We start from the raw sequence: 27,276 nt of genomic DNA, 5'->3' as shown, positions 1-27,276 counted from the left end.
AAATATCCATCAAATCAGTGGTGTTAATATGTAACAGGAAAACTCCCATCAGATGTTACATAGGAAGGTCAGACCACATCTCATAAATGTGGAGTTATAATGAGTTGGTGGCTTAGTACTTACTGATCTATCTAAAGTCTCCAGAGTATTAGATCGTTGTATCTCGCATACTTCACAGAGTTATCTGTCAGTTGCTAGGGAAAAGATAAAACAATCTTACACTAAGGGGGGAGGGGGGTAAAGAAAGCCGGTACGCACTATATGACACTGCTCACAATAACGTAACGTCATCATTTTATGTTGAGTAACCAAGTCGTAAATGATGACTCATAAATTTTGACGCACATTCCAAGGTGAAAACTGTAGTGGTGAGGTTACCAAGGTGAAAACTGTAGTGGTGAGGTTACCAAGGTGAAAACTGTAGTGGTGAGGCTACCAAGGTCAAAACTGTAGTGGTGAGGCTACCAAGGTCAAAACTGTAGTGGTGAGGTTACCAAGGTCAAAACTGTAGTGGTGAGGTTACCAAGGTCAAAACTGTAGTGGTGAGGCTACCAAGGTCAAAACTGTAGTGGTGAGGTTACCAAGGTCAAAACTGTAGAGGGATGAGGTTACCAAGGTCAAAACTGTAGAGTGGTCTGGCTACCAAGGTCAAAACTGTAGAGGGATTAGATTACCAAGGTCAAAACTGTAGAGTGGTCTGGCTACCAAGGTCAAAACTGTAGAGGGATTAGGCTACCAAGTCAAAACTGTAGAGTGGTCTGGCTACCAAGGTCAAAACTGTAGAGTGATTAGGCTGCCAAGGTCAAAACTGTAGAGTGATTAGGCTACCAAGGTCAAAATTGTAGAGTGATAAGGCTACCAAGGTCAAAACTGTTGAGTGATAAGGCTACCAAGGTCAAAACTGTTGAGTGATAAGGTTACCAAGGTGAAAACTCTCACATGATGTTCGGTAAATTAACAAAAGTTTAAGATTGTATAAATATTGTGATGTAATATCAGTATGTACAGTAATGGCAAAGTTTGTCTGTGGTCTGGCTACATTATTCCTTGAGAGATTTCGATCAAATTTCACACATTGTTGAAGGACCATAATATCTCCGACAAGATCAGGTTTCAGGGTTTTTGGGTCAAGGTGAAGGTCAGTGTTACTATTTTTAGCGAGGGCTGGTAGGGACATATATCGCTTTCAAAATACCCAGTATGCTTGGTTTTCATCATATATAAACTTTTTGTGCTTATCTATCATTTTGGGGCTTTGTTTTATCATCAATATTTTTACATGCTACATATCTAAAGGAAGCGATTCGTAAGATTTTTACCATCAGCTGAAAGTTGTTCGGACTATTAACTAATGAGTAAGCCTTGGATAGATAGAACTTTGACCAACACTAAAACATGGAAAAGCTTCTACAAAAGTCCGCTACTTGTCAGATAATCTCTAAATCAATTTCCTAATTGTGAACACACAGATGATTTGATGGACAAGAGAATCTCTCGTGTCCTATTGCTCAAATTGTATTGGTCATCATTCTTCTTGGCTAGTGTACATTTTCATCCATCTGTGTCCAACATTCTGTTTCCTGCTTCCATGATAAACCGTTGGTCGAGGCTAGAAGTGGAAATCCTCTTGTCTTTCTGTTGCCAGTCCTCATTAAAATACAGTAAAGCTTGTGTAAGTCAGACCTTGTGTAACCAGAAATTCTGTCTATTCTGGGGACATCTGGGTTAGATAGACCATATTGTAAACATTTAATTTTCTGATCCCCCCCCCCCCATTACTCGGTGATCATTACTTGTCTTTATTTTATTTAGACATAATATTTACCAATATGTGAAAGTTATCAAATACAATCACTGGTAAATCAGTCTTCATTTATTTTGATGTAAACAGCCGTTCAAGAAAATGTACCTTCAAGTGGAAAATCCTCGTAAATCGCCAGTCGATTTGTATAAAGGAAACACCCACTTAATGAGACAAAGCGAGGCTTCCTGTTCCAAGGACGAAAACATTAAACATCATTAAAATTTTACCTGATGTCGGCTTTGAGATGGAATCAACATTTGTAGTAGAAAACTACAATGATGTTCAAGTGCAGACAGGACTTAGTTTTTGAGTTGTTTTTTTTTTACTCGATTTTAAATTGTGCATAGTTATAAAGATAAACAAAATTCCAAAATTATTAGAATGTCAGATTTTATGTCTAGGCTACAAAATCTCAATTTGACCTTCCCTCCATTTGTCTGTCTATTCATTTGTCCATCTCTCCATTTGTCTTTCTATCCATTTGTCCATATCTCCATTTGTCTTTCTATTCATTTGTCCATCTCTCCATTTGTCCATCTCTCCATTTGTCTTTCTATCCATTTGTCCATATCTCAATTTGTCTGTCCATTTGTCTGTGTATCCATTTGTCTGTCTGCCCATTTGTCCATCTCTCCATTTTTCTGTCTGTCTATTTGTCCATCTCTCCATTTGTCTGTCTGTCCATTTTTCCATCTCCATTTGTCTATCTATCCATTTGTCCATTTCTCTATCGGTCTGTCCATCAATTTGATAGTTTTGCAAATGTTTGCTTTTTCAAATATCAGTAGTCAAATGCAACAGAAGTATGAAAGTTTACATTAAACTTACTTTTGGATAAAAATGATTGCTCTGAAGTCAAATCAGTAAATCAACATTTACCATATCTTTGCTGTCGAGGATTTTTAGCTAGATTTTTCATGACGGGCAGTATTTCTACTCTAAAAACCTACTTTTTGATTGCTTATAATATTTCTAAGAAAGTTTTGAAGAGAAAAACAAGCTAAAAATACTCCCATCTTCTTTTTGATGATAATTTGTTTAATAGTAACTGGGGCCTTTGACGATTCTGGAATAATTACAGTTGTGATTTCACTGCGATGTTAATCAGCTGTTCCCTCATTGCTGGAGTTAATTGGTGCATTTGTGAAATTCTGTGTTTCATTTATAATTGTTGAGATAATGAGACTCCAAACTTCTGAGTGAACCAGATCAATATAATAAGTACGATTCTGTGTGTGGCAGGTTTGTATAAATCATAACAATACTAGTGTTAGAATGTCCTTTCTGTACTTAATAACTAATTGGTATTTAATTAGTAGTTGTAGGCCTGGTCTTCATCCCATCTGATCCCTGATTCTGAAAAGGTTTGGAGACTGAAGCTGAATGTGTTGATTTTGAAAATTGTTGTGTTCTTCAAGTTTCTTCTGAACATCAGAAAATAACATTCATTTTGAAATTTAAAGAAGCTTTGATGAATGTGCATGGGAATAATTTTGTTTTTGTATAAGATATCTTCGACTTTATTGCATTTTAACAATTTCTTAAAATTAGTTTTGGAGGGAGTTGTCTCCATAGCTGTTAAATATAATGTTGTGGTACATTTATGCTTACATTAGCACACTTGTCTAACTTTGAGCCGTCGCGCAGTGTGTGCAGTACTGAGCATTAATAATTAAAACAAAGTATATGGGAAGATGTTGAAGGACTCGTTTGATCTCCTCACAATTCTTTAACTGATTTGCAAGGTTATGAAGGACAATATTGATTCTTGTCTGTGTATCAGGCTGTCTGTGTGTCCAACTCCAGGGACCGTCTCAAAGTGTATTATATAAGGCTGTCTGTGTGTCCAACTCCAGGGACCGTCTCAAAGTGTATTATATAAGGCTGTCTGTGTGTCCAACTCCAGGGACCGTCTCAAAGTGTATTATATAAGGCTGTCTGTGTGTCCAACTCCAGGGACCGTCTCAAAGTGTATTATATAAGGCTGTCTGTGTGTCCAACTCCAGGGACCGTCTCAAAGTGTATTATATAAGGCTGTCTGTGTGTCCAACTTGGGGACAATCTCAAAGTGTATTACATATGGCTGTCTGAATGTCCAACTTGGGGACAATTTCAAAGTGTATTACATATGGCTGTCCGTATGGTTCAACTTGGGGACCATCTCAAAGTGTATTACATATGGCTGTCTGAATGTCTAGCTTGGGGACAATGTCAAAGTGTATTACATATGGCTGTCTGTATGTCCAACTTAGGGACCGTCTCAAAGTGTATTACATATGGCTGTCTGAATGTCCAACTTGGGGACCATCTCAAAGTTATTACATATGGCTGTCTGAATGTCCAACTTTGGGACCATCTCAAAGTGTATTAAATAAGGCTGTCTGAATGTCCAACTTGGGGACAATGTCAAAGTGTATTATTACATATGGCTGTCCGTATGTCCAACTTGGGGACCATCTCAAAGTGTATTACATATATCTGTCTGAATGTCTAGCTTGATTGAGGACCATCTCAAAGTGTATTACATATAATCTGTCTGAATGTCTAGCTTGAGGACCATCTTACTGTTTGAATTTGCAACTAAAAGAGAAGACAATCAAGGATTTGATACATTATGAGTCTTTATAGAACATTTACTACACACAGAAAAACCCAGAGGAGGGATGTGGCCCCGTGTGTCTTCCTACCTATAGCAAATCTAGTTCAATCTGCGTCACAGAACTAATATCAAACCAAGCTGACGTGTGTTGGAATTGGTGTTTTTACTGATGAAGTTGATTTTTTTTTTGCTGCGAAATGTTTTGGTCTGGTGACTGTTATCAAGGCCTTTGCGGGGATTCTTCTAATTAGTTTCATTGCATGCGGGACAATTGGCTCTGATAAAGGGCATGAACATGCAGGTATACAACACTTCTGTCCACACTCTGAGTCATACAAACTCTTGTTTTCCTCCTATTTGTCAATATGATTGCATGCATAGAGCGTGTTTTTGATCAGATAAGTACTTTGTTATCGGTATGGTGATATTGGGAGGCGTTGGTGTTCGAATGATTTGTTTGGATAGAAATTAAACATTTCAAGGAAATTTATGATACAGCCAAAAATTTAAAAAATAGTAAAAAAAAAAAAAAGATTTGCTGGAGGAAAATAAGGTAATTGAAGGATTTGAAGTTTTTTTTGGCTGCAAGTTTTAATGAATAAGATATGGTAGCATCCCTAGGTGGTAGGGATTCTAAAAGCTACAAATGGTGGGGCTGATCTCCCAGGGGGCTGTGCGGCAGGGGCCAAAAGGGATCAACTTGCCTACATTGATATAAACGACTTCTTCACTGGAATTAAGCAATCCCTAGGTGGTGGGGATTAAAAATGAATCAATTTAGTATCTTGATGAATTAAACATAAATATTATTTTGAAGTTTGGTCAAATCCAACCAGATGAGCGATATAGAGGCCCTCTTGGCCTCTTGTTGGGTGATCTGACTTGAAGGGTCTGAATGACCTATAGCCATCATGTTTCGTCCCTTGCCAACCATGAGCTGTGCCATATTGAAAGCCACATTTTAAACTTCTCAGATGTTAAGGAAGAAAGGCTGACAAAGTGTTGTTATTTTTCGGCCTTTGACATGGCAGTCATTTTGTTAGAGGATTGCGCAATCATGGTTTTCCTGAGCAAAACCTGTTTTAAACATACATATTTCTTCTCAATTTCCACCCCTGGGATTCAGCTAAATCTTTCCTTAAATGATTCTAACAGTGTTTTAGGCAAGGTTTGTTATTTTTCAGTTTGGTCGGAAACCAAGAGGGCTGCAATGGCCTTCATTTTGAAAAACACATTTTGAAATTCTATCAGTTGGTTTCAACTCTAACTAAATGCCTGAAATGATTCTGAGATGGTTCTGTGCAAGTTTTGTTGTTTTTCGGGTTGCTCTATAATCCAAGATGGCTTACCACGACCAACCTACAGTATTGCATAATTCCGATTGTTGTCAGTATCACTATACTATTATAATAATGCTAATGAGTATGTAGACTACAATAGTACTTAGGGGTCTGTTGAAGTCAGGTGACAGTCTATTAAACCCTATAGGCCTCTTGTTCAAAACATTAAAACAACTTTTTTACATGCGTCCCCCATACAATTGTTGCTCGTCAAACAGTGACATGCCTTTCTTCCATACCCAAAGCAGTGTCCATGCATGATAACACATGTCCACGTGATGTGTCGCATGTAAACTATCGTATCATGGCGACAGTAGTAGAAGCTTGGTACCACCAATGCAGAACAAACTGCAGTTATGATAATATATGAAATAAAAAAAAATTCAAGAAAAATTGTGATTTTTAAAATTTTTTAATCAATAATCATGCTGTGATAGGGATCGGGGGCTTCTGTCTGGATCTGGACTGAATCATATTTGTCGATGTGCATGCCGATATAATTACCAGTGAAACAAAACGTGATCAAAATTGATGTATAGGTGTTTTCACATCATTTCATGGAAACATATAGATCAGTAGTACATATTGTCAAAATCACACAAAATTATATATGACTTTGAATTTTGAGAATTTCCATGTGAAGATATGTCGAGTTTAGAGTCGAACTTGAAGCAAATACACAGAGTTAAAAAACATAGAGAAAGCATTTAAAAAATCAGGACTTGAAAACTTTATACAAATGAGCGGGTTATTTGCAAATAAATGTATTCCTCTGTATATTGAAGTAAACAGGCAAGACAGTTTTAGATTTGAGACATTACCAAAAATATAACAGGTGCTTCAACCTAAATAAGCTAGGAAGCTGAGACTCGAGACATCTCGTACAACCTTATAAAAATATTACAGGCGTTTCAACTTAAATAAGCTAGGAAGCTGAGACTCGAGACATCTCGTACAGCCTTATAAAAATATTACTAGGTGTTTCAACTTAAATAAGCTAGGAAGCTGAGACTCGAGACATCTCGTACAACCTGATAAAAATATTAGAGATGTTTCAACCTAGAAAAGCTAGGAAGCTGAGACTCGAGACATATTTTACAACCTTATAAAAATATTAGAGGTGTTTTAACTTAGATAACAAACGGAGCCAAGACTTGAGACATCTCGTACAACCTTATAAAAATATTAGAGGTTTTCAACTTAAATAAGCTAGGAACCTTACATTGGAAACATCTCGTACAACACTCGAGACATCTCGTACAACACTTGAGACATCTCGTACAACACTCGACACATCTCGTACAACCGTATAAAAATATTAGAGATGTTTCAACTGAAGTAATCTGTCTGGCCTATAGATTAATACAGATTTAACGGTGACAAGGATCGGTACATGGTAAGTATTTATACAGCAGTCTTTAAGTGGAGACACTGATCAGAGTTGATTATGGACGCTGTCACACCCTAATTATCTGTGGCCGTGGTGAAGTTTCAGACGATTTAGAACTCACTCCCTGGAAGTCCTAAAATCTTCAGGTTAAAAGCCTTGAAAGCCTTAACTCAAATATATTCTCAGCGTTTCAAAATGTTGTCTCGTAGTTTCTTTAATTTAATTTCACTATAGGAAGTGAGACAGATATGACTGACATGTGTTTGACCCCTGGGTTCATTACAGGATAGATATAATACAAAAACTTCATATTTGTTCCGGAATGAATCAAAAGAATTAGATCTTCTATGTTAAAAAATCTTTTATTTGATCAACATCTTCAATTTCCTGATCAGAACATACATACATGTAAGTTGATAGTCGTTTTATCTAAGGCTGGTAAACCCCACCTTGTGACCCCTCTAGGACTAAAGTGATTGTTGTTCGAGCTAACACACTTGTCCAATACATACTATAAACATGCACACGGGACGTTTTACAAACGACAGAAATTGAAGCTATTTGTCGAAGTCTTTGATTCCTGTTTGACAGTGGTGACATCACGAACCATGGTTCTAACCCAATAACACTCGCTAGGGGAAGGATCTTAACCTCGTAAGCCAGAATGCCCAAATCTAATACTTCCATCAGCCTGCTGAACAACTTGAGGGATTCCAACAGCACGCAGAATGATTGAAGCAATTCTGAAATATTTTCCGTGTTGAGTTTGTCATTGTAGGCTGGAAACTGTGGCACCAAATTGAATGAAGATTATTCTCTGGAGACAAATTTAGAACCTGATTCCATGTGTAACTCTAAAGTATATTCTCATAAGACTTTCAAATTTTCGTAAAACAAACGTTCTCACGATTCTTACAAGACTCCTAGGTACATTGTAAAACAAACGTTCTCATGATTCTTACAAGACTCCGAGGTACATTGTAAAACAAACGTTCTCACGATTCTTACAAGACTCCTAGGTACATTGTAAAACAAACGTTCTCACGATTCTTACAAGACTCCTAGGTACATTGTAAAACAAACGTTCTCACGATTCTTACAAGACTCCTAGGTACATTGTAAAACAAATGTTCTCATGATTCTGTCGTAAGAACCATCTTGTATGACATTTGTGTGTGTGACATTTCAGTTTCCTCTCTGAAGACAAGTAAATAGAATGAAGAATCGGTAATTGTCAATCCCCGCGTCAAATGAGTCTCAAGTTACAAATTAGAAGCTACAAAACATCCGAGATATGGTCTTGTGATACTCAGTAATGTGGACTTATTTGAAGCCAAGGGTATGATAATTTTAAGTCAAAATCTTACTACACATAATTCCCAGTATAACTAGATGTTAACCGGTACCTTAACTGGCATAAACTAGACGTTAACTGGTATAAACAAGACCTTAACTGGTATAAACTAGACCTTAACCGGTATAAACTAGACGTTAACTGGTATAAACTAGACCTTAACCGGTATAAACTAGACCTTAACCGGTATAAACAAGACCTTAACTGGTATAAACTAGACCTTAACTGGTATAAACAAGACCTTAACTGGTATAAACTAGACCTTAACTGGTATAAACTAGACCTTAACTGGTATAAACAAGACCTTAACTGGTATAAACTAGACGTTAACTGGTATAAACTAGACATTAATCGGTATTATAAACTAGACATTAATCGGTATTATAAACTAGACCTTTACTAGTTTTATCCCATCATCAAATTGTTCCCTCTCTATTTAAATTACACTTGTTCATTGGTCTGTGGTCTGCCTGTTGTCCCTCCATGGTCTGTCTGTAAAAAAACCTTGTTATCATGATATGTCTTGAAAAGCACTGAAGCGATTCAAGATATGGCTCTTTCTTGAAAAGTATCTTTGAGGAAGATAATTTTGGGTTTGATTTTGAAATCAAAATGGCTTTAAGGCAGGCATCTTGGATGTTTTGCTCACACAAACTTTGACAGTATATTATCCCCTATTCTTAACTTCTTGCTGATATTTTTGTTTTAATGTCTGTTAACTAATAACAACTATACACTAAGATATCATTTTATAAAAAAAGTTTTTGACAAAGAAACCTTCAATGAATATTTTTATATTTTAATATTTTTTATTTTACAGCCCCCATGATGGTGGAGGAGAGAGAGGCAGTGGGGCTGGTGGCAGGAAAGCACCCAAGGTAGATAACTCTATGTATTGTTTGAACACCTGCGTCATCTGTCTTGCATTGTTAACAATTTACATGTTAATTTTCTTCTTAGTAATGAGGGCCATGATAATGGGCCAGTAGCATGCTGGGATGAAGGGTTACACAATTTGTTCAAATGGACTACCTTGACCTACTTTCAAGGTCACATTGGCCAAATGTAGTAGTCTTTTAAAAAACTTTTCTCAATAATCAAGAGGCTCCAGGTCATGATATTGAGCCAGGAACAAGATGGGATGAAAGGCTGCTAAATTTATTCATATGAATGTCCTTGACCTACTTTCAAAGGGATTGAATGTATTTCAATCTTTAATCCAGTTCTCCTCATTAACTAAGAGGCTGGGCCAGGTCACTATATTGGACCAGTAGCATGACCTTGACCTACTTTCAAGTTCAAATCTTTGAAAAACTTCTCAATTACCAAGAGGCCCAGCATGGTGATATTGGGTCAGAAGCATTCTTGGATGAAAGGCTTCCAAAGTTTTTCTAAAGAATGACCTTGACTTACATGTACTTTCAAGGTCACAGGGGTCAAATATGAACTGGCTGACAGGCGGCCATCTTGGATTTTGACAATTGAAGTTTTTACTATTTTTAGGTCACCTGAGACAAAGTCTCAAGTGACCTATTCTAATCCCCTTTTGTCCGTCGTCCGTCGTCCGTCCGTAAACAATTTACATTTTCGACTTCTTCTCCAAAACCCCTAAACCAAATTCCATGAAATTTGGCAGGAAGCTTCTATGGCTAAAGGTCAACCAAAATTGTAAATTATATGGTCCCCACCCCCCAGGGGCCTGAGGGGTGGGGCTAAAAAGGGTCAAATTGACTTAAACTTCAAAAATCTTCTTCTCTACTCTCAGATATGGTGGAATCAAACACTCTTCGTAGACGGAAGGGTCTTAAGGTGCTTTACCAAAATTGTAAATTTCATGACCCTAGGGTCTCATGTTTGCCCCTGGGGAGGGGGTAAACTTTACAATAGTTTATATAGGGAAATCACATTTTTGACTATAATATGTTTGATTTCTATTGGAATTCATTCTAATTTGGTAAACAATGTCAGCATGAGATGACAGTTTGATGGCATGCACATGTTGGCCCTGACTGACCCCCAGGGGCTGATGGGCGGGGCTAAAAAGGGCCAAATTGACTGAAATTTAAAAAATCTTCTTCTCAAGACTTAAATAAGGTGGAATCAAATACTCTTTATAGTTAGAAGGGTCTTAAGGTGCTTTACTAAAATTGTGAATTTCATGACCCTGGGGTCTCAAGTTTGCCCCTTGGGAGGGGGTAAACTTTACTATAGTTTATATAGGGAAATCACATTTTTGACTGATTTGTTTGATTTTTATTGGAATTCATTCTAACTTGGTTAACATTTTCAGCATGGGATGAAAGTTTGATAATATGCACATGTTGGCCCTGACTGACCCCTTGGGGCTTATGGGCGGGGCCAAAAATGGTCAATTAAATTAACTGAAATATTTCAAATCTCAGGTGACCGTTAAGGCCCATGGGCCTCTTGTTTTAAAAGTACTTGATGGATATTTCTCAATAGTTTACACTTCAAATTTTGTAATTTTTCACTGATGAACAAATTCTTATGACATTTTAAAGCAAAGTTGGGCAAAATTGAATATAGAGTCAACTGCCAAAGGGTCAAGGTCACTGGGGCAAATGTCAAGGTCAAATCTTGTATCTTTTCACAAATGATTAAGAGGAAAGTAGGAGAGGGGTATATCTTTTTGAGCTCCTGCTCACCTTGTTTTTATCATCAAATGATTAAGTGAAAAGTAAGGAGAAGTAGAGACAGGACAGCCTTTCAGAGGCCCAATACATACCGTTCATTGGTAGGCACTAAGATCTGGATCTGACCTATGGATACAGGAGTCGTACACGACTTTGAAGAAGTACATGTATCCAGATTGAATTGCAGTACAACTTTTGACTGTTGTAATGCAGATAGAATAATCATATGGACATTACAGTCGCGATGCATGTTACTGAATATGATTTTTCCGTGGACAAGATTTTACAAAATATGCCGGATAGCCGTCTGGTTGCCGGTTTGAGGGGCAGTGCTAATGTAATTGTCAAGGTCACAGGCATTCAATACAGAGCACCTTCCTCATCCACCATGTCCTCCTTTAGGAAAATCAAATTCTGTTGACCTCTTGACCCTTGTATCCATGTTGATGTTAAATTAGCACATAAACAAATAAATCATACTGCTCCTCTATTTCATTATTATAAATCGATTTTGAAGATTTTGCTCGTTTCAAAACTAGAAAAGCTGACAGGTAGTGATGTATAATTATAATTTTGTCAAATTTCAAGTGACCTTGACCTTGGAATCCTGAGACTCATCACAGCTTGATAACTGTCATGTGGAGTTAACTTACACTAATGTAATGTTAAAGCTTTCCAAAGACTCGGACTAAAAGTAAATGAGAGATATGATGATATTTTAAATGCTTTCTTCTCCATTTCAGACATTTGCCTTTGATCACTGCTTTTGGTCCATTGATGAAACAAATCCAAAATTTGCAGGTACGATCAGCTTTAACGTTTAAGTTGAACTTGTTGATATTTTGCCAATAAAAATATACCAGTATCAATAATAACAAGTGCTCTACGTAATACTGGGAAAAAATAAATTTGGAAAATGAAAATATTTCTGAAAGGTTATGTTTTAAAAGCAATCCCTCCAGGTCAGCGTGATCCTATATTAAGTGCGCTGGTAATCTACGATTAATCTCGGGACGGAAACGGCTCTGGTGTGATGTAACATATTACCACTAGGCGGTCTATACACACCTCACAAACAACACTTTACACAAAATCAATCGGGTTTAATCGACTCTCGAGTCATCCTTAGATTGAAATTTTACAATATCTCTCCATTTATTTGTTTGGATACTTGGTGTTAGCTCACAGGTACGAGATCATGTCTGGACTCTTGTCATAAATGCGCCATCATGGGATTTCCTGCAACCAGACCAATACACATCAGCGGTCTTCATTAATCAATCGTCAAGGTTGTTTGTGATAAAAGCTCTGACAGTGAAAATCAGGATAATGTCTTCTTTTTTTTCAATTTTAAAAGATTTTGCACATTTAAAAAGCCAGTATTAAAAAAAAATTGAATTCTAGTATGTAGTAGTAGATTAAAAAGTAGATTTTGATCTTTTTTAATTGAATCAAAAAAATTTTTTTATTTGAATTTGATTACTGCATGAATATCGCATTATGGAATTACTTTCCACCAAAATATTTGTCTGTATATGTCTGATATTTCAGTAACATTACAAAGTGATGAACACACTGAGACAAGAGTTTTGTTGTAAATTGGCTTTCAAATGAAATGTAATTTGAACTTTTTATGTAACAGTCACTTCACCTCTATGTATAAGGTCAATAAGCAGTAACTTCACCTCTATATATAAGGTCAATAAGCAGTAACTTCACCTCTATGTATGAGGTCAATAAGCAGTAACTTCACCTTTATGTAAATTGTCAATAAGCAGTAACTTCACCTCTATATATAAGGTCAATAAGCAGTAACTTCACCTCTATGTATAAGGTCAATAAGCAGTAACTTCACCTTTATGTAAATTGTCAATAAGCAGTAACTTCACCTCTATGTATAAGGTCAATAAGCAGTAAATTCACCTCTATGTAAATTGTCAATTAGCAGTAACTTCACCTCTATGTATGAGGTCAATAAGCAGTAACTTCACCTCTATGTATAAGGTCAATAAGCAGTAACTTCACCTTTATGTAAATTGTCAATAAGCAGTAACTTCACCTTTATGTAAATTGTCAATAAGCAGTAACTTCACCTCTATGTATAAGGTCAATAAGCAGTAACTTCACCTCTATATATAAGGTCAATAAGCAGTAAATTCAACTCAATGTAAAATGTCAATAAGCAGTAACTTCACCTCTATGTATAAGGTCAATAAGCAGTAACTTCACCTCTATGTATAAGGTCAATAAGCAGTAACTTCACCTTTATGTAAATTGTCAATAAGCAGTAACTTCAACTCAATGTAAAATGTCAATAAGCAGTAACTTCACCTTTATGTAAATTGTCAATAAGCAGTAACTTCACCTCTATGTATAAGGTCAATAAGCAGTAAATTCACCTCTATGTAAATTGTCAATTAGCAGTAACTTCACCTTTATGTAAATTGTAAATAAGCAGTAACTTCACCTCTATGTAAATTGTCAATAAGCAGTAACTTCACCTCTATGTAAATTGTCAATAAGCAGTAACTTCACCTCTATATATAAGGTTAATAAGCAGTAACTTCACCTTTATGTATAAGGTCAATAAGCAGTAAATTCACCTCTATGTAAATTGTCAATTAGCAGTAACTTCACCTTTATGTAAATTGTAAATAAGCAGTAACTTCACCTCTATGTAAATTGTCAATAAGCAGTAACTTCACCTCTATGTAAATTGTCAATAAGCAGTAACTTCACCTCTATATATAAGGTTAATAAGCAGTAACTTCACCTTTATGTATAAGGTCAATAAGCAGTAACTTCACCTCTATTTATGAGGTCAATAAGCAGTAACTTCACCTCTATGTATAAGGTCAATAAGCAGTAACTTCACCTCTATGTATAAGGTCAATAAGCAGTAACTTCACCTCTATGTATAAGGTCAATAAGCAGTAACTTCACCTCTATTTATGAGGTCAATAGGCAGTAACTTCACCTCTATGTATAAGGTCAATAAGCAGTAACTTCACCTCTATGTATGAGGTCGATAAGCAGTAAATTCACCTCTATGTATGAGGTCAATAAGCAGTAACTTCACCTCTATTTATGAGGTCGATAAGCAGTAACTTCACCTCTATGTATGAGGTCGATAAGCAGTAACTTCACCTCTATTTATGAGGTCGATAAGCAGTAAATTCAACTCTATGTATAAGGTCAATAAGCAGTAACTTCACCTCTATGTATGAGGTCAATAAGCAGTAACTTCACCTCTATGTATAAGGTCAATAAGCTGTACCTTCACCTCTATGTAAAGTGTCAACAAGCCGTATATTTTCAGTGTTACATTGAATGGTGTTACTTTTACCCCCTTAACAGCTATCCTTTGAAATAGAATTTTCATTAAATCTTCCTTCACACCACTGGGATAGTTGTAACAATGTATACCAATATTACACTATTCCCATACAGTCAGTAGACACCAAACTGTCAATGCCTCTTCAAAGGGGAGATAATAAGGGGAGATATTCAGGGGAGATATTCAGGGGAGATAATCAGGGGAGACAATCAGGGGAGATTATCAGTGAAGATTATCAGGGGAGATAACCAGGGGAGATGATAAGGGAAGATAATCAGGGGAGATAATCAGGGGAGATAATCAGGGGAGATTATCAGGGGAGATGATCAGGGGAGATTATCAGGGGAGATAATCAGGGGAGATTATCAGGAGAGATGATCACTCTTCTCACTGAGATATATGTTTAAATTTTAGTGCATAGATTTACAATATTTCCTCACAAAAATAACATCTTTTTTAATTGATATAACTTTATAATGTGTAATGAAGAAATGTATGAGACTTTCTTTTACCTTGAATATATATCAAGTGATCAAGATATATTTCCGTATGATGAGTCGGTAGGTATAATAATGAATTGGCAGAAAACAATTTTCAACATCTTAAGTATTTTTCAAATTCATTAATTCACTTTGAGAGTGGTTTTGCTCAAAACTGTACACATATTTTTCACCTGAATACAGATCCTATGAATTTAAATGTGTGGAGACGTATATATCAGTCTGGTTTTGTATTCACAGAGAATTTTTTTTTTTTTTATTTTCAGGTCAAGAAAAAGTTTTTAACTGCCTGGGTCAAGATGTTCTGGAACAAGCTTTTAATGGTTACAATGGCTGTATATTTGCCTATGGACAGACAGGTATTTCTGGTGACAAACAGAAACGAATAATCTCCCTTTAGCTCATTTTATAGAATGTTCAGAAACCCTAGGTTACAGCAAACTTCACTAAGTGTTTGGTTTTCAGAGTTTCTAATCTTTATAGAATGTTTGGAGACCCTAGGTTACAGCAAACTTCACTAAGTGTTTGGTTTTCAGAGTTTCTAATCTTTATAGAATGTTTGGAGACCCTAGGTTACAGCAAACTTCACTAAGTGTTTGGTTTTCAGAGTTTCTAATCTTTATAGAATGTTTGGAGACCCTAGGTTACAGCAAACTTCACTAAGTGTTTGGTTTTCAGAGTTTCTAATCTTTATAGAATGTTTGGAGACCCTAGGTTACAGCAAACTTCAGAAAGCGTTTAATTTTCAGAATTTCTTCTCTTGATTGTTATGAAGTATTATACCGTAAAGCACTAGATCAGATCTTATGTATTATTTGTACTTATAGCACGTATAACAAGAGTTGAAAAGTAAGAGGAGAAACAGCCAAGAGGTCACTGTAGTAATATTCTAATGTTATATTTCCTGGTCAGCATTGGAAGTGAGTAATGTTCCAATCTAGGAATTAATGTACAACTGCTGTTAACACTGGACCACACTGTCAGAGGCTGAGAACCAATACAGAAGAGTCAGGTCATGAACACATGTTACCGTTTTCCACCTAATAAAAAAATTAAGGAAAAAGAGGATGTGTGCTAATTGAAACATATAAAACGTTTTTGTAAGCACCCAGTGTGCTCATTATGTTGAATATGGTACTTACAAAAATTAATGGTTCAGCTCTTTAGGAACAGAAATCTGCTTCGGAGGAATCAAGTGGACAAGGGGCAGTAACTCCTTCATTCTTATCACAAATATTGCAACACTTTTGATGTGTGATCGATGCTTTAGATATCTGGGTCGATCAGTGTTCAATCAGTGTCTCAACGATGTTTGATACATACTATACATTTGTACAGACTTTAGTTTTAATCAGTATCTCAATGATGTTTGATACATACTATACATTTGTACTGACTTTACATACTTTACATTCGTACAGACTTCGTTTTCTCATCAGTGTCTCAATGATGTTTGATACATACTATACATTTGTACTGACTTTACATACTTTACATTCGTACAGACTTCGTTTTCTCATCAGTGTCTCAATGATGTTTGATACATACTATACATTTGTACTGACTTTACATACTTTACATTCGTACAGACTTCGTTTTCTCATCAGTGTCTCAATGATGTTTGATACATACTATACATTTGTAGAAGACTTTAATTTTAATCAGTATCTCAACGATGTTTGATACATACTATACATTTGTACAGACTTTAGTTTTAATCAGTATCTCAATGATGTTTGATACATACTATACATTTGTACAGACTTTAGTTTTAATCAGTATCTCAATGATGTTTGATACATACTATACATTTGTACAGACTTTAGTTTTAATCAGTATCTCAATGATGTTTGATACATACTATACATTTGTACAGACTTTAATTTTAATCAGTGTCTCAATGATGTTTGATACATACTATACATTTGTACTGACTTTAGTTTTAATCAGTGTCTCAATGATGTTTGATACATACTATACATTTGTACTGACTTTACATACTTTACATTCGTACAGACTTTGTTTTCTCATCAGTGTCTCAATGATGTTTGATACATACTATACTTTCATACAGACTTTTTCTCATCAGTATCATGTTATTTTATGTATAATGTAGCTTCATAAGTAAATCAATTTTAATCAGTGTCTCAATGATGTTTGATACATACTATAATTTCATACAGACTTTTTCTCATCAGTGTCATGTTATTTTATGTATAATGTAGCTTCATAAGTAAATCAATTTTAATCAGTGTCTCAATGATGTTTGATACATGTGTAGATGTAGGCTACCCATCAATGTCACTATTAGTGTATAATAGATTTGAGGGATAACACCCTTTGTCAACATCAATGATATGTAAGTATATAAATAAATGGTTGTTCTTCAGAAATAAAATAATTCAAAGATGTGAGTCTTAATACATTACTTCTAATGATTGATCTTGTTTATTTGATAAAAAAAACCAAAAAAACACCCGAAACAATGAAAATGAGAATGATTGTATGATGAAACAACAGATATTGGAGGTTTAAACCTTTCTTCGTTGGGGTCGGTAATGATTGTATGACCTTAAATTTCTTGTTAGGGTCAGTAATAATTGTATGACCTTTCTTTGTTAGGGTCGGTAATAATTGTATGACCTTTCTTTGTTAGGGTCGGTAATGATTGTATAACCTTTCTTTGTTAGGGTCAGTAATGATTGTATGACCTATGACCTTAAATTTCTTTGTTAGGGTTGGTAATGATTGAATGACCTTTCTTTGTTAGGGTCGGTAATGATTGTATGACCTTTCTTTGTTAGGGTCGGTAATAATTGAATGACCTTACTTTGTTAGGGTCAGTAATGGTTGTATGACCTTACTTTGTTAGGGTCAGTAATAATTGTATGACCTGTGACCTTACTTTGTTAGGGTCAGTAATGATTGTATGACCTTACTTTGTTAGGGTCAGTAATAATTGAATGACCTTACTTTGTTAGGGTCAGTAATAATTGTATGACCTTACTTTGTTAGGGTCAGTAATAATTGTATGACCTTACTTTGTTAGGGTCGGTGATAATTGTATGACCTTTGACCTTTCGTCGTTAGGGTCGGGAAAGTCCTATTCCATGATGGGGACATACAAGGAGGATGGTAAGGGGATCATCCCTCGCCTCTGTGACGCTCTGTTTGAAAGGATTGCCCAGAACGACTGTCCTGACCTTGGATTCAAGGTTGAAGTGTCTTATATGGAAATCTACAATGAGAAAGTTCATGACCTTCTGGACCCCAAAGGGTTTGTATATACAGAACATTAATCAAAATTAATTAAATATATAATCAAATAATTAATTTTCCATTGTTTGTACACAGAATGCGGCTTTCTGATTGGTTGAGATGTTTTTTTCATACCACTTTGAAAAAAAATTCTGAGAAAGGCGCGAAAAATGTACCGTCACAATGTGACAATTGACGTTGCGTATTGATTTGAAAAAAATAACCCATATAAAACCAGTAAAACTGTACATAAAACATGTTTTAAATGAGAAAATTATTTTCAAAAATCAATTATAAGCGTTGATGTCAATTGTTTTTTAGTTTCATTGGGGTATGAAAATTTTTTTGTTTCCAAACTTCTGTAAGAATCCGCTATGCGATTTCATACCTCGATGAAACTAAAAAAATTGACATCAATGCTTAAAACAAAAATAAATAAATAAATAGATAAAACATATTAAGACTACAACAGCAATTTTGTTGAAGAACTGGTCAATGATGGGTGGTCAGGTGGCACAGTGGTAACACACTTGTCTTTCACCTAGGTGTGGGGTGGTCGGGTGGCACAGTGGAAACACACTCGCCTTTCACCTAGGTGTGGGGTGGTCGGGTGGCACAGTGGAAACACACTTGCCTTTCACCTAGGTGGCCGAGGTTTGATTTCGGAAACTTCAGTTTCCTCCTACAGTTCTCTTCCATCCAAGTCAACAGTGTAACTTGTGATTTTTGTAACTTTTGAAAAATAACTAACTCGAGTGAAAGAAATACCATATACAACAATGACGAGTTTGTGTAATCTCTTTGTATTGGCTTATATTGATTACACTAATGGCCCCGATGAGTGAAAACTGTGGAAGGAAACCCAAGTTTATTTCACAGTGGTGCTTTATAGTTTTGCTTGGGACCAAAAATAAGTGTGGTGAATTCATCAAGCATGAAATTATGTTTTAATGTATCATACACATACTGTTACAGTATTTCATTAAAATTTTATATTTGTTTATGTTTATCTTGAAAATGTTTGACGCAAATATTGATTTAATGTTGACTAAAAGAAAATTTTAAAAATGTGAAAGAAAAAAAAAAAAAATTTTCCCCAAGATTGTAAAATTCATTGAATTTGTTGATATTTCATCAAATTATTCGTCACCAAGTCTCTCTTATTCTATAATTATCACTATTTTGAAACATTTTAAGATTATGATATTTTCTCTGCAGAAGTAAACAAAACTTAAAGGTGCGGGAACACAACATCCTCGGTCCATATGTGGACGGGCTGTCAATGCTGGCTGTGGCATCGTTTGAAGTAAGTACGACTGCTTTGATTGGTTGTTGATTTAGAAACAAATTATTTGATTGGTTGACAGATAATAGTTTATTAAACATTGAGATCCTGTGAAATAAATATCTCATTCAACTGAACTTTTAATTAGATAATTTATTTCCTTAATTCTTTTATCCTATTTGATGTTTATAAAAATGAAGTGATGGACTTGAAACGTTTTGAAAATGTTAGAAAACCATTTTAGTATCCTAGAGTTACTCCCCTTACCACTGCAGTCTGACCTCTTCATATGGCTGTTAGATTAGATATCTCTTTACTCATAATGCTATATATAATGTTGAAGCCATTATTAATTAAAGAATCAGAAAGACACAGCAGGCCCTGTTTTTATCAACATTCCTTAACTTAAAGAAATCCTTTAATTAAATGTTTTCCATGGGTAAGTTTTTCCCTCTGGGATCTTATGATAACATTTCCACAATTTTCTAACACGTACTGATGGTATAATATCCAATTTAATGGGACAATAGCTTATGGTACTGTACTCAGTTTCTACTTAATTGATTTCTATTGGTGTTGATGGCACAGCTTAATATGGTAATGCTTTTCACCTAGGCATCTGGGTTCAATTCCTCAAGCAAACATGAAAAGGAGGAAGAAAAAAAAAAAACTCAGTTTTTTGGCCCCTGGGTGGGGATTTTTGAGGGGTGGGTTAAAAACATTGTTAATTACACCCCCTGTGTACTCTATTCATATCTTCCCTATTTATACCCCCGCAACGAAGTTAAGGGGGTATACTGGAATCAGGTTGTCTGTCCGTCCGTCCGTCCATCCGTCTGTCTGTAGACACATTTTGTCCGGACAACTCCTCCTAAACCGATCAGCTGATTCCAATGAAACTTCACACACATATTAATGATCATGTGTAGATGTGCATGCCACTTTCTTTTTCTCAAAATTATGGTTGCTATGGCAACTGGTCACTATAAACAGGTTTTCCTATAAGAACCATAACTTTAAGTTTGTCCGGACAACTCCTCCTAAAGGACTATGTGTAGATGTGCATGCCACTTTCTTTTTCTCAAAATTATGGTTGCTTTGGCAACTGGTCACTATAAACAGATTTTCTGATAAGAACCATAACTTTAAGTTTGTCCGGACAACTCCTCCTAAACCGATGGGCCGAATCCAATGAAACTTAACACACATATAGAGGACCATGTGTAGATGTGCATCTCACTTAAGCTTTCTTTTTCTCAAAATTATGGTTGCTATGGCAACTGGTCACTATATTACTGGGTTATCTTAGTTGGCCTCTAATTAAGAATTCCAATTCACCATTGACTCGTGCAGATTGCGGGGGTATTAGTCAGCCATCCTGGCGACAGTTCTAGTTCAGACTGATCAATTTAGAAAAAAAGATTTTTGGTAGGGGGGTACTTTTTATGCAAGGAGGGTACGTTTTGGTAGGGTTATAAAAAGTATCTGGATACTTTCTAAGCAGGAGGTACATATTATATATGAATGACACCGGCCATATGTTTTATCTGGGTACTCCAGTTTCCTCCCACAGTAAGACTCCTCAGGTGCTTCCATCCTGGACAACAAAATTTGTAATTGTTGTAATTTAAATAAAGTTGATATGTGTGTATGTTAGTGTGCTATCTACCTGTATGTACAGTATTAAACTGTTTTATAGAATATAGACAAGTCTGGTACATACCTGTATGTACAGTATTAAACTGTTTTATAGAATATAGACAGGTCTGGTACAAACCTGTATCTACAGTATTAAACTGTTTTATAGGATATAGACAAGTCTGGTACAAACCTGTATCTACAGTATTAAACTGTTTTATAGAATATAGACAAGTCTGGTACAAACCTGTATGTACAGTATTAAACTGTTTTATAGAATATAGACAAGTCTGGTACAAACCTGTATGTACAGTATTAAACTGTTTTATAGAATATAGACAAGTCTGGTACATACCTGTATATACAGTATTAAACTGTTTTACAGGATATAGACAAGTCTGGTACAAACCTGTATGTACAGTACTAAACTGTTTTATAGAATATAGACAAGTCTGGTACATACCTGTATGTACAGTATTAAACTGTTTTACAGGATATAGACAAGTCTGGTACAAACCTGTATGTACAGTACTAAACTGTTTTATAGAATATAGACAAGTCTGGTACATACCTGTATGTACAGTATTAAACTGTTTTACAGGATATAGACAAGTCTGGTACAAACCTGTATGTACAGTATTAAACTGTTTTACAGGATATAAACAATCTAATGAGTGAGGGAAACAAATCACGAACAGTCGCCGCCACCAACATGAACAACGAAAGCAGTCGCTCACATGCCGTGTTTAACATAATCCTCACCCAGACCCGCTGTGATCGACAAACAGGGGTAAGTAACTCTTGTTGTGACGTAAAACAGAGACGGTAAATCTTAAAAACTCAAAACAGGAGGACGTCTGTCAAAACAAGGGGAAGTAACTCTTGTTGTGACCAGTAAATCCATACAAACTCAAAACATGGGGAAGTAACTCTTGTTGTGACCAGTAAATCCATACAAACTCAAAACAGGAGGACGTCTGTCAAAACAGGGGGAAGTAACTCTTGTGACGTAAAACAGACGGTAAATCTTGTCGTGACCAAAAACAGACGGTAAATCTTGTCGTGACCAAAAACAGACGGTAAATTTAAAAAAAACGCAAAACAGGGGGAAGTAATTCTGTCAAAACAGGGGGAAGTAAGTCTGTTAAAACAGGGGGAAGTAACTCTGTCAAAACAGGGGGAAGTAACTCTATCAAAACAGGGGGAAGTAACTCTGTCAAAACAGGGGGAAGTAAGTCTGTCAAAACAGGGGGAAGTAACTCTGTCAAAACAGGGGGAAGTAACTCTGTCAAAACAGGGGTAAGTCAAAACAGGGGAAGTAAGTCTGTCAAAACAGGGGGAAGTAACTCTTGTTGTGACCAGTAAATCCATGAAAACTCAAAACAGGGGGAAGTAACTCTTGTTGTGACCAGTAAATCCATAAAAACTCAAAACAGGGGTAAGTAAGTCTGTCAAAACAACAGGGGGAAGTAAGTCTGTCAAAACAGGGGGAAGTAAGTCTGTCAAAACAGGGGGAAGTAAGTATGTCAAAACAGGGGGAAGTAAGTCTGTCAAAACAGGGGAAGTAAGTCTGCCAAAACAGGGGGAAGTAAGTCTGCCAAAACAGGGGGAAGTAAGTCTGCCAAAACAGGCGGAAGTAAGTCTGTCAAAACAGGGGGAAGTAACTCTATCAAAACAGGGGGAAGTAAGTCTGTCCAAACAGGGGGAAGTAACTCTATCAAAACAGGGGTAAGTAAGTCTGTCAAAACAGGGGTAAGTAACTCTTGTTGTGACCAGTAAATCCATAAAAACTCAAAACAGGGGGAAGTAAATCTGTCAAAACCAATACACAGATCTTCTCCTGTTAAATAGAACATATAATGGTCAATGATGTGACATCTTAATATTGGTGAGAAATAATAAATCAAAGGGAGGTAACGACCTCCAGTAACATAATTTTTTACTTGAATTTCAGAGAAATGTTAGCTATTGATGAGGAATTATAATAGTATCCAGTCATATACCTAGCATCACTAGTCACAGATGTTTATTACTATCACAAGTTTCAGTTCCTAAATGATGGAAAAATATGTTTATAATTAGAAATACTCGTACAATTTGTAGTCCTTTTGAATTTGAGAACATTACCTAATGTTGACACTCATCAATTAATAACCCAAAGTTATAATTATCTTAATTAGCTTGACTCTTAATGAAATTAAGAATTTTAAGTGCAAAAGTGCTGATAATGACTTAAATCTCTTATGTTTGTAGTCAGTAAGATAGATACAGTATTTCTGTTGATGCTTGTTCAAATCAGTAGGCAAATCACAAAAAATATATACACAGTTTTAATTTAGTCTTTATTTTATTATTTGTATATGATGGATATATTTATTTACCCTTTTTTACAACAGAAACTGAATATCATCGCTATATATACTCCAATAAACATTTGTCATACTGATATAGTCACTCAGACGCTTCCTTGTAAAACGTATTAAAGTTAAGCGCTGTGATGATCTTGATCTCAATATAATAAACAGTCTAGGAACAATATTCCGGTATTTTTTATCAGAATTCCATCACACATTTTTTTTTTTTACAGAATTCCTTTTAGAAATATATTATCACTTTTTTTTAATCGAAAAAAAGATTTGCTGATGAGAAATCCTTTTCTGTTATCCCCCCCCCCCCAAGTCTGAAAACGAAAATATTTGGAGCTTATTGAAAAACTAGTTAGATTTATAATGATATATCTAATAAGACTGATACGAATCAAAGTTTTTTAAAGAGTTAATATTGAAGTGAGTTTTCGATGGACCAAGAGACCTTGGCACAGGGAACGGTCTATCCCACAGGTAATCGGTTTCCTCGGGCTCGTGAAGATCTTGGCTGTTTATTCTACCCTGGTTTCCCTGGGATTTTTTCCTGTACAGGAACCACCCCACAGCACCACCTATCAGACACAGTGCTGCCAGAGGTCCCACAACGGCACCAATAGGGAATGAATCGTTTGAACCCTCTGATGTAGTTTTGGTTTGACCTTGACTCTGTCCAGTGTTCAGTATTTGTCCAGAAGTTGTGGTGCCATCTGTCACCTGTGACAGTAACGCTGATACGGTACTGTTTGTCACCTTTGCCACCCCAGTGGGGGAGTTGCCACCCGAAGCTGGTGTTGTGGCTGTAGATTTGATGCCACCTGCAGTCAGTGTCACACCTGCAGGGCTGCTGCCACCTATAGCCGGTGGCATCCCAGGAGGTTTGTTGCCACCTGGAGAAGGTGCCACTCCTACAGGCGTGATGCCACCTACCGCTGGTGCTACCATTGTAGGTTTGTTGCCACCTACCGCTGGTGCCACCATTGTAGGTTTGTTGCCACCTGGAGAAGGTGCCACTCCTACAGGCGTGATGCCACCTGCAACTGGTGCAGTCATTCCGCCACTTATAGTCGGTACCACTGCTGTAGGTTTGCTGCCACCTACAGCTGGTGCCACCATTGTAGGTTTGTTGCCACCTACAGCCGGTGCCACCACAGCAGGTGTTGTGCCTCTTGTTACAGATGTAGATTGTGTGGCACTGATTCCCACTGTTAATAGTGTACTTAGTTTTCTAGTTGTACCCATCACAGAACTATTGGGTGCTCCGTTTACTCCAGGTTGAATGAGATCAGTTGATGTTGGTAACAGAACTGGTCGACTTGCTGCCGGCGTAGCCTTCGTACTGGTGACAGTTGCCACATGGGCTGCGTGTTGGCTTGTTGTTGGTGTGGACATATTTGCCTTACATCCTGGTTCTATAATTGTAGCTATGTCTTGAATCAATTTATTTTTTAATAAGGCAGGCCCTGTACATGGTAGATTACTTTGGAGTCTCGTCCCCAGATCAGGGGGAGATAACTGGTGCAGGAACCTCGAAAACCACAGAAGTCCACAGTCACACTGCCAGGGGTTGTGATCAAGAGTTACATTCGGTTTAACAGACGTCAAATAGGCCTCCATGTTTGATGGTAGGGACGTCAAGTTGTTGTGTCCGAGCTTTAAGTTACCAATGTGGTTGGTTGTGAATGCGTCCTGTGGAAACATAGATATACCGTTATACTGTAGGTCCAGCAGTTTGAGAGTAACACCCGAAAATATCCCCGGTCCATAGTTCATGTTTAAACGATTAGCAGTTAAAAACACTTCAACATTTTCACCAGAAATATTTTTCAAAACCGCCATGGTCGATCTTACGTCATGCAGTCTGTTGCGGGACAGATCAAGAAATGTGAGGTTTGTCCCGACAAGGGCGTCCTGTCCGATTGAGACCAGAAAGTTCCGCTGAAGGTTCAGAGTATGTAGGTGATGTAGGCCTTGGAACAAGTACGGGGCTACAGTGTCCAGTCGGTTTCCCCGGAGTATCACCGTCGTTAAAGCGGGACAGTTCTGGAACACGGTACCGCTGATAGTGGTCAGCTTGTTGTATGATAGGTCAATGTGTTCCAGACTCCGAAGGCCGCGGAAAGCGTTACTTGGGATTAGAGTCACCTTGTTCATAGACATATGGAGTTCCGTCAGAGATGTTTGATTACTGAACGCGTCATTAGGGATCTGTTGTATATTGTTGTGGTTCAGGTTTAATACGCGTAAAGCTACTGGTCCCGCCAGATTGGTTTTGTCGAAATTCGGGATATTATTGAAGCTAAGGTCAACTTCCACGAGATTTGTCAGATTTATAAAGGGCGACTCCCATACCATGGTAATGTTATATTTTTTCAGGTGAATTACGCGTAAGTCTGTCTTACCGATAAACACGTAATCCTTGAAAATTCCTGGTAAGCTCACAGTTCCTTCCGACAGGTACATTTCTTGTACGGAATCTGGAATTGTGGGAATGTCCACTCCAGTACACACGACCTTGATAACATGCCCTGCAAAGTCTGTGTCACAAGTTGTACATTTTGGATTGCACGGAACACCAAGCGCATCATTTAAACACAAAAACACAAGAACAACACTGAAAACAGTATATTGGAGAAATCCCTGGTTTGTCTGAATATTTTTCATTTCCATGGCTAAGACCCGCCTTTCAAATAGGATATGTTGTGTTCTGGCAAAGCCTCTGTAACATCAGTTATTATTAATTCGATATAGCAGTTCACAGATTTCAAATATCTTGTATGACTTCTCCAGCTGTAACATTAATCATCAGGACATAAACAACATTGTCTCCCTGGGATGAATTGATGGTAGTATTCCTTCGCACTTCTAGTAGATTAATCCGACGACCTACAAGGACCTTTGACGAACAACACACCATATAATGTATTTCGCTAAAGTACGGAATATATAAAATTGTCCCAACAATTTATGGTTTTTGTATCAAGTAAATAAATTCCGCGATTGTTTCTCAAGACGGTATTGAGTCAGTAGAGACTCGGCGGGAAAGATATTGGATCTATGTTGTTATGGATGATTTGAGATCAACATATAATCGTTGGTATCCGGCCGATGTTTGCAGAACCCTAGTGTTATTACCAATCCAAAACACTTGTCACGTTTGACAAGATTGGTTGGTATTACCAAGCTGATATCACTGTATCATTAAAAAAGTTTTACATTTCTCTGCTGTCATGTTTTGTGAGGTTAATTCACCGTTATCTGTCAAAATATTTCCTAGTAATCACACACACCTAGTGCAAAGGTCTCCAGACTCGTAGGTGATTTGACCTTTCGGAGTGTCTGTTTGTCAATGTGGATAATTTTTCGGACAAAACATCCTGAAGATCTGAAGAATTTGTTCGGTTTTGTTTTTTGTTTTATGTTTGTTTCCAAATTTTTCATTTTCCAACAAAACATTCACAAAATATTTCATCAGAACATCCTGAATCGTCGCTTTATCTTTCACCTGGACACAACAGTTTGTTATAAGATGTGTTCTACTCACATTTTAAATCCAAAGAATGATTGTCTGTAATAAAAATATGTTTAAACCAAAATCAAATTGAAGTCTTTTCTCAATTAAACCTCACATTCTGTAAGTTTTGAATATCTTCAACTTTGAATACGTCGCCTTAAACAGAATTTTACGCATAAAAATCTGAGCTGTTGGTTGCGTATCGGACTGTAGACTAACTGGTCTATGGTAGTGAGAATG

At 36.6% G+C, this 27,276-nt stretch overlaps 2 protein-coding genes across 3 annotated transcripts in view; one reads left to right on the top strand and one right to left on the bottom strand.

Annotated features, from left to right (window-relative positions):
* The window catches only part of LOC117317035 (kinesin-like protein KIF13B), a 416,447-nt gene that overhangs the window by 170,100 nt on the left and 219,071 nt on the right, over nucleotides 1-27,276 (top strand). Inside the window, exons 3-8 of the mRNA XM_033871817.1 lie at nucleotides 9,308-9,365; nucleotides 11,885-11,942; nucleotides 15,245-15,337; nucleotides 18,069-18,255; nucleotides 19,455-19,542; nucleotides 21,815-21,949. Of these exons, the coding sequence (XP_033727708.1) occupies nucleotides 9,308-9,365; nucleotides 11,885-11,942; nucleotides 15,245-15,337; nucleotides 18,069-18,255; nucleotides 19,455-19,542; nucleotides 21,815-21,949 (619 nt within the window). The remainder of the gene's footprint in view (nucleotides 1-9,307; nucleotides 9,366-11,884; nucleotides 11,943-15,244; nucleotides 15,338-18,068; nucleotides 18,256-19,454; nucleotides 19,543-21,814; nucleotides 21,950-27,276) is intronic.
* Nucleotides 23,483-27,262, bottom strand: LOC117317037 (leucine-rich repeat-containing protein 4B-like). 2 transcript variants are annotated; one of them, XM_033871821.1, is made up of 2 exons: nucleotides 24,557-27,262; nucleotides 23,483-24,448 (listed from the first exon to the last, which is right to left on the bottom strand). In XM_033871821.1, exons 1-2 carry the CDS (start codon nucleotides 26,190-26,192, stop codon nucleotides 23,898-23,900), a joined length of 2,187 nt encoding a protein of 728 aa, XP_033727712.1. In that variant the 5' UTR covers nucleotides 26,193-27,262; the 3' UTR covers nucleotides 23,483-23,897. The 2 variants fall into 2 exon arrangements, with proteins under 2 accessions (XP_033727712.1, XP_033727711.1); XM_033871820.1 differs by having other exon boundaries at nucleotides 23,483-27,262.

Source organism: Pecten maximus, chromosome 18, assembly GCF_902652985.1.
Source record: "Pecten maximus chromosome 18, xPecMax1.1, whole genome shotgun sequence".
NCBI lineage: Eukaryota > Metazoa > Mollusca > Bivalvia > Pectinida > Pectinidae > Pecten > Pecten maximus.
The sequence above is the reverse complement of the archived record's forward strand: the minus strand, read 5'-3'. Positions and strand labels throughout refer to the sequence as shown.

What these genes read in the sequence shown, in the direction of transcription:
- LOC117317037 (XM_033871820.1), bottom strand. Translation starts at nt 26,192, where the DNA reads ATGGAAATGAAAAATATTCAGACAAACCAGGGATTTCTCCAATATACT.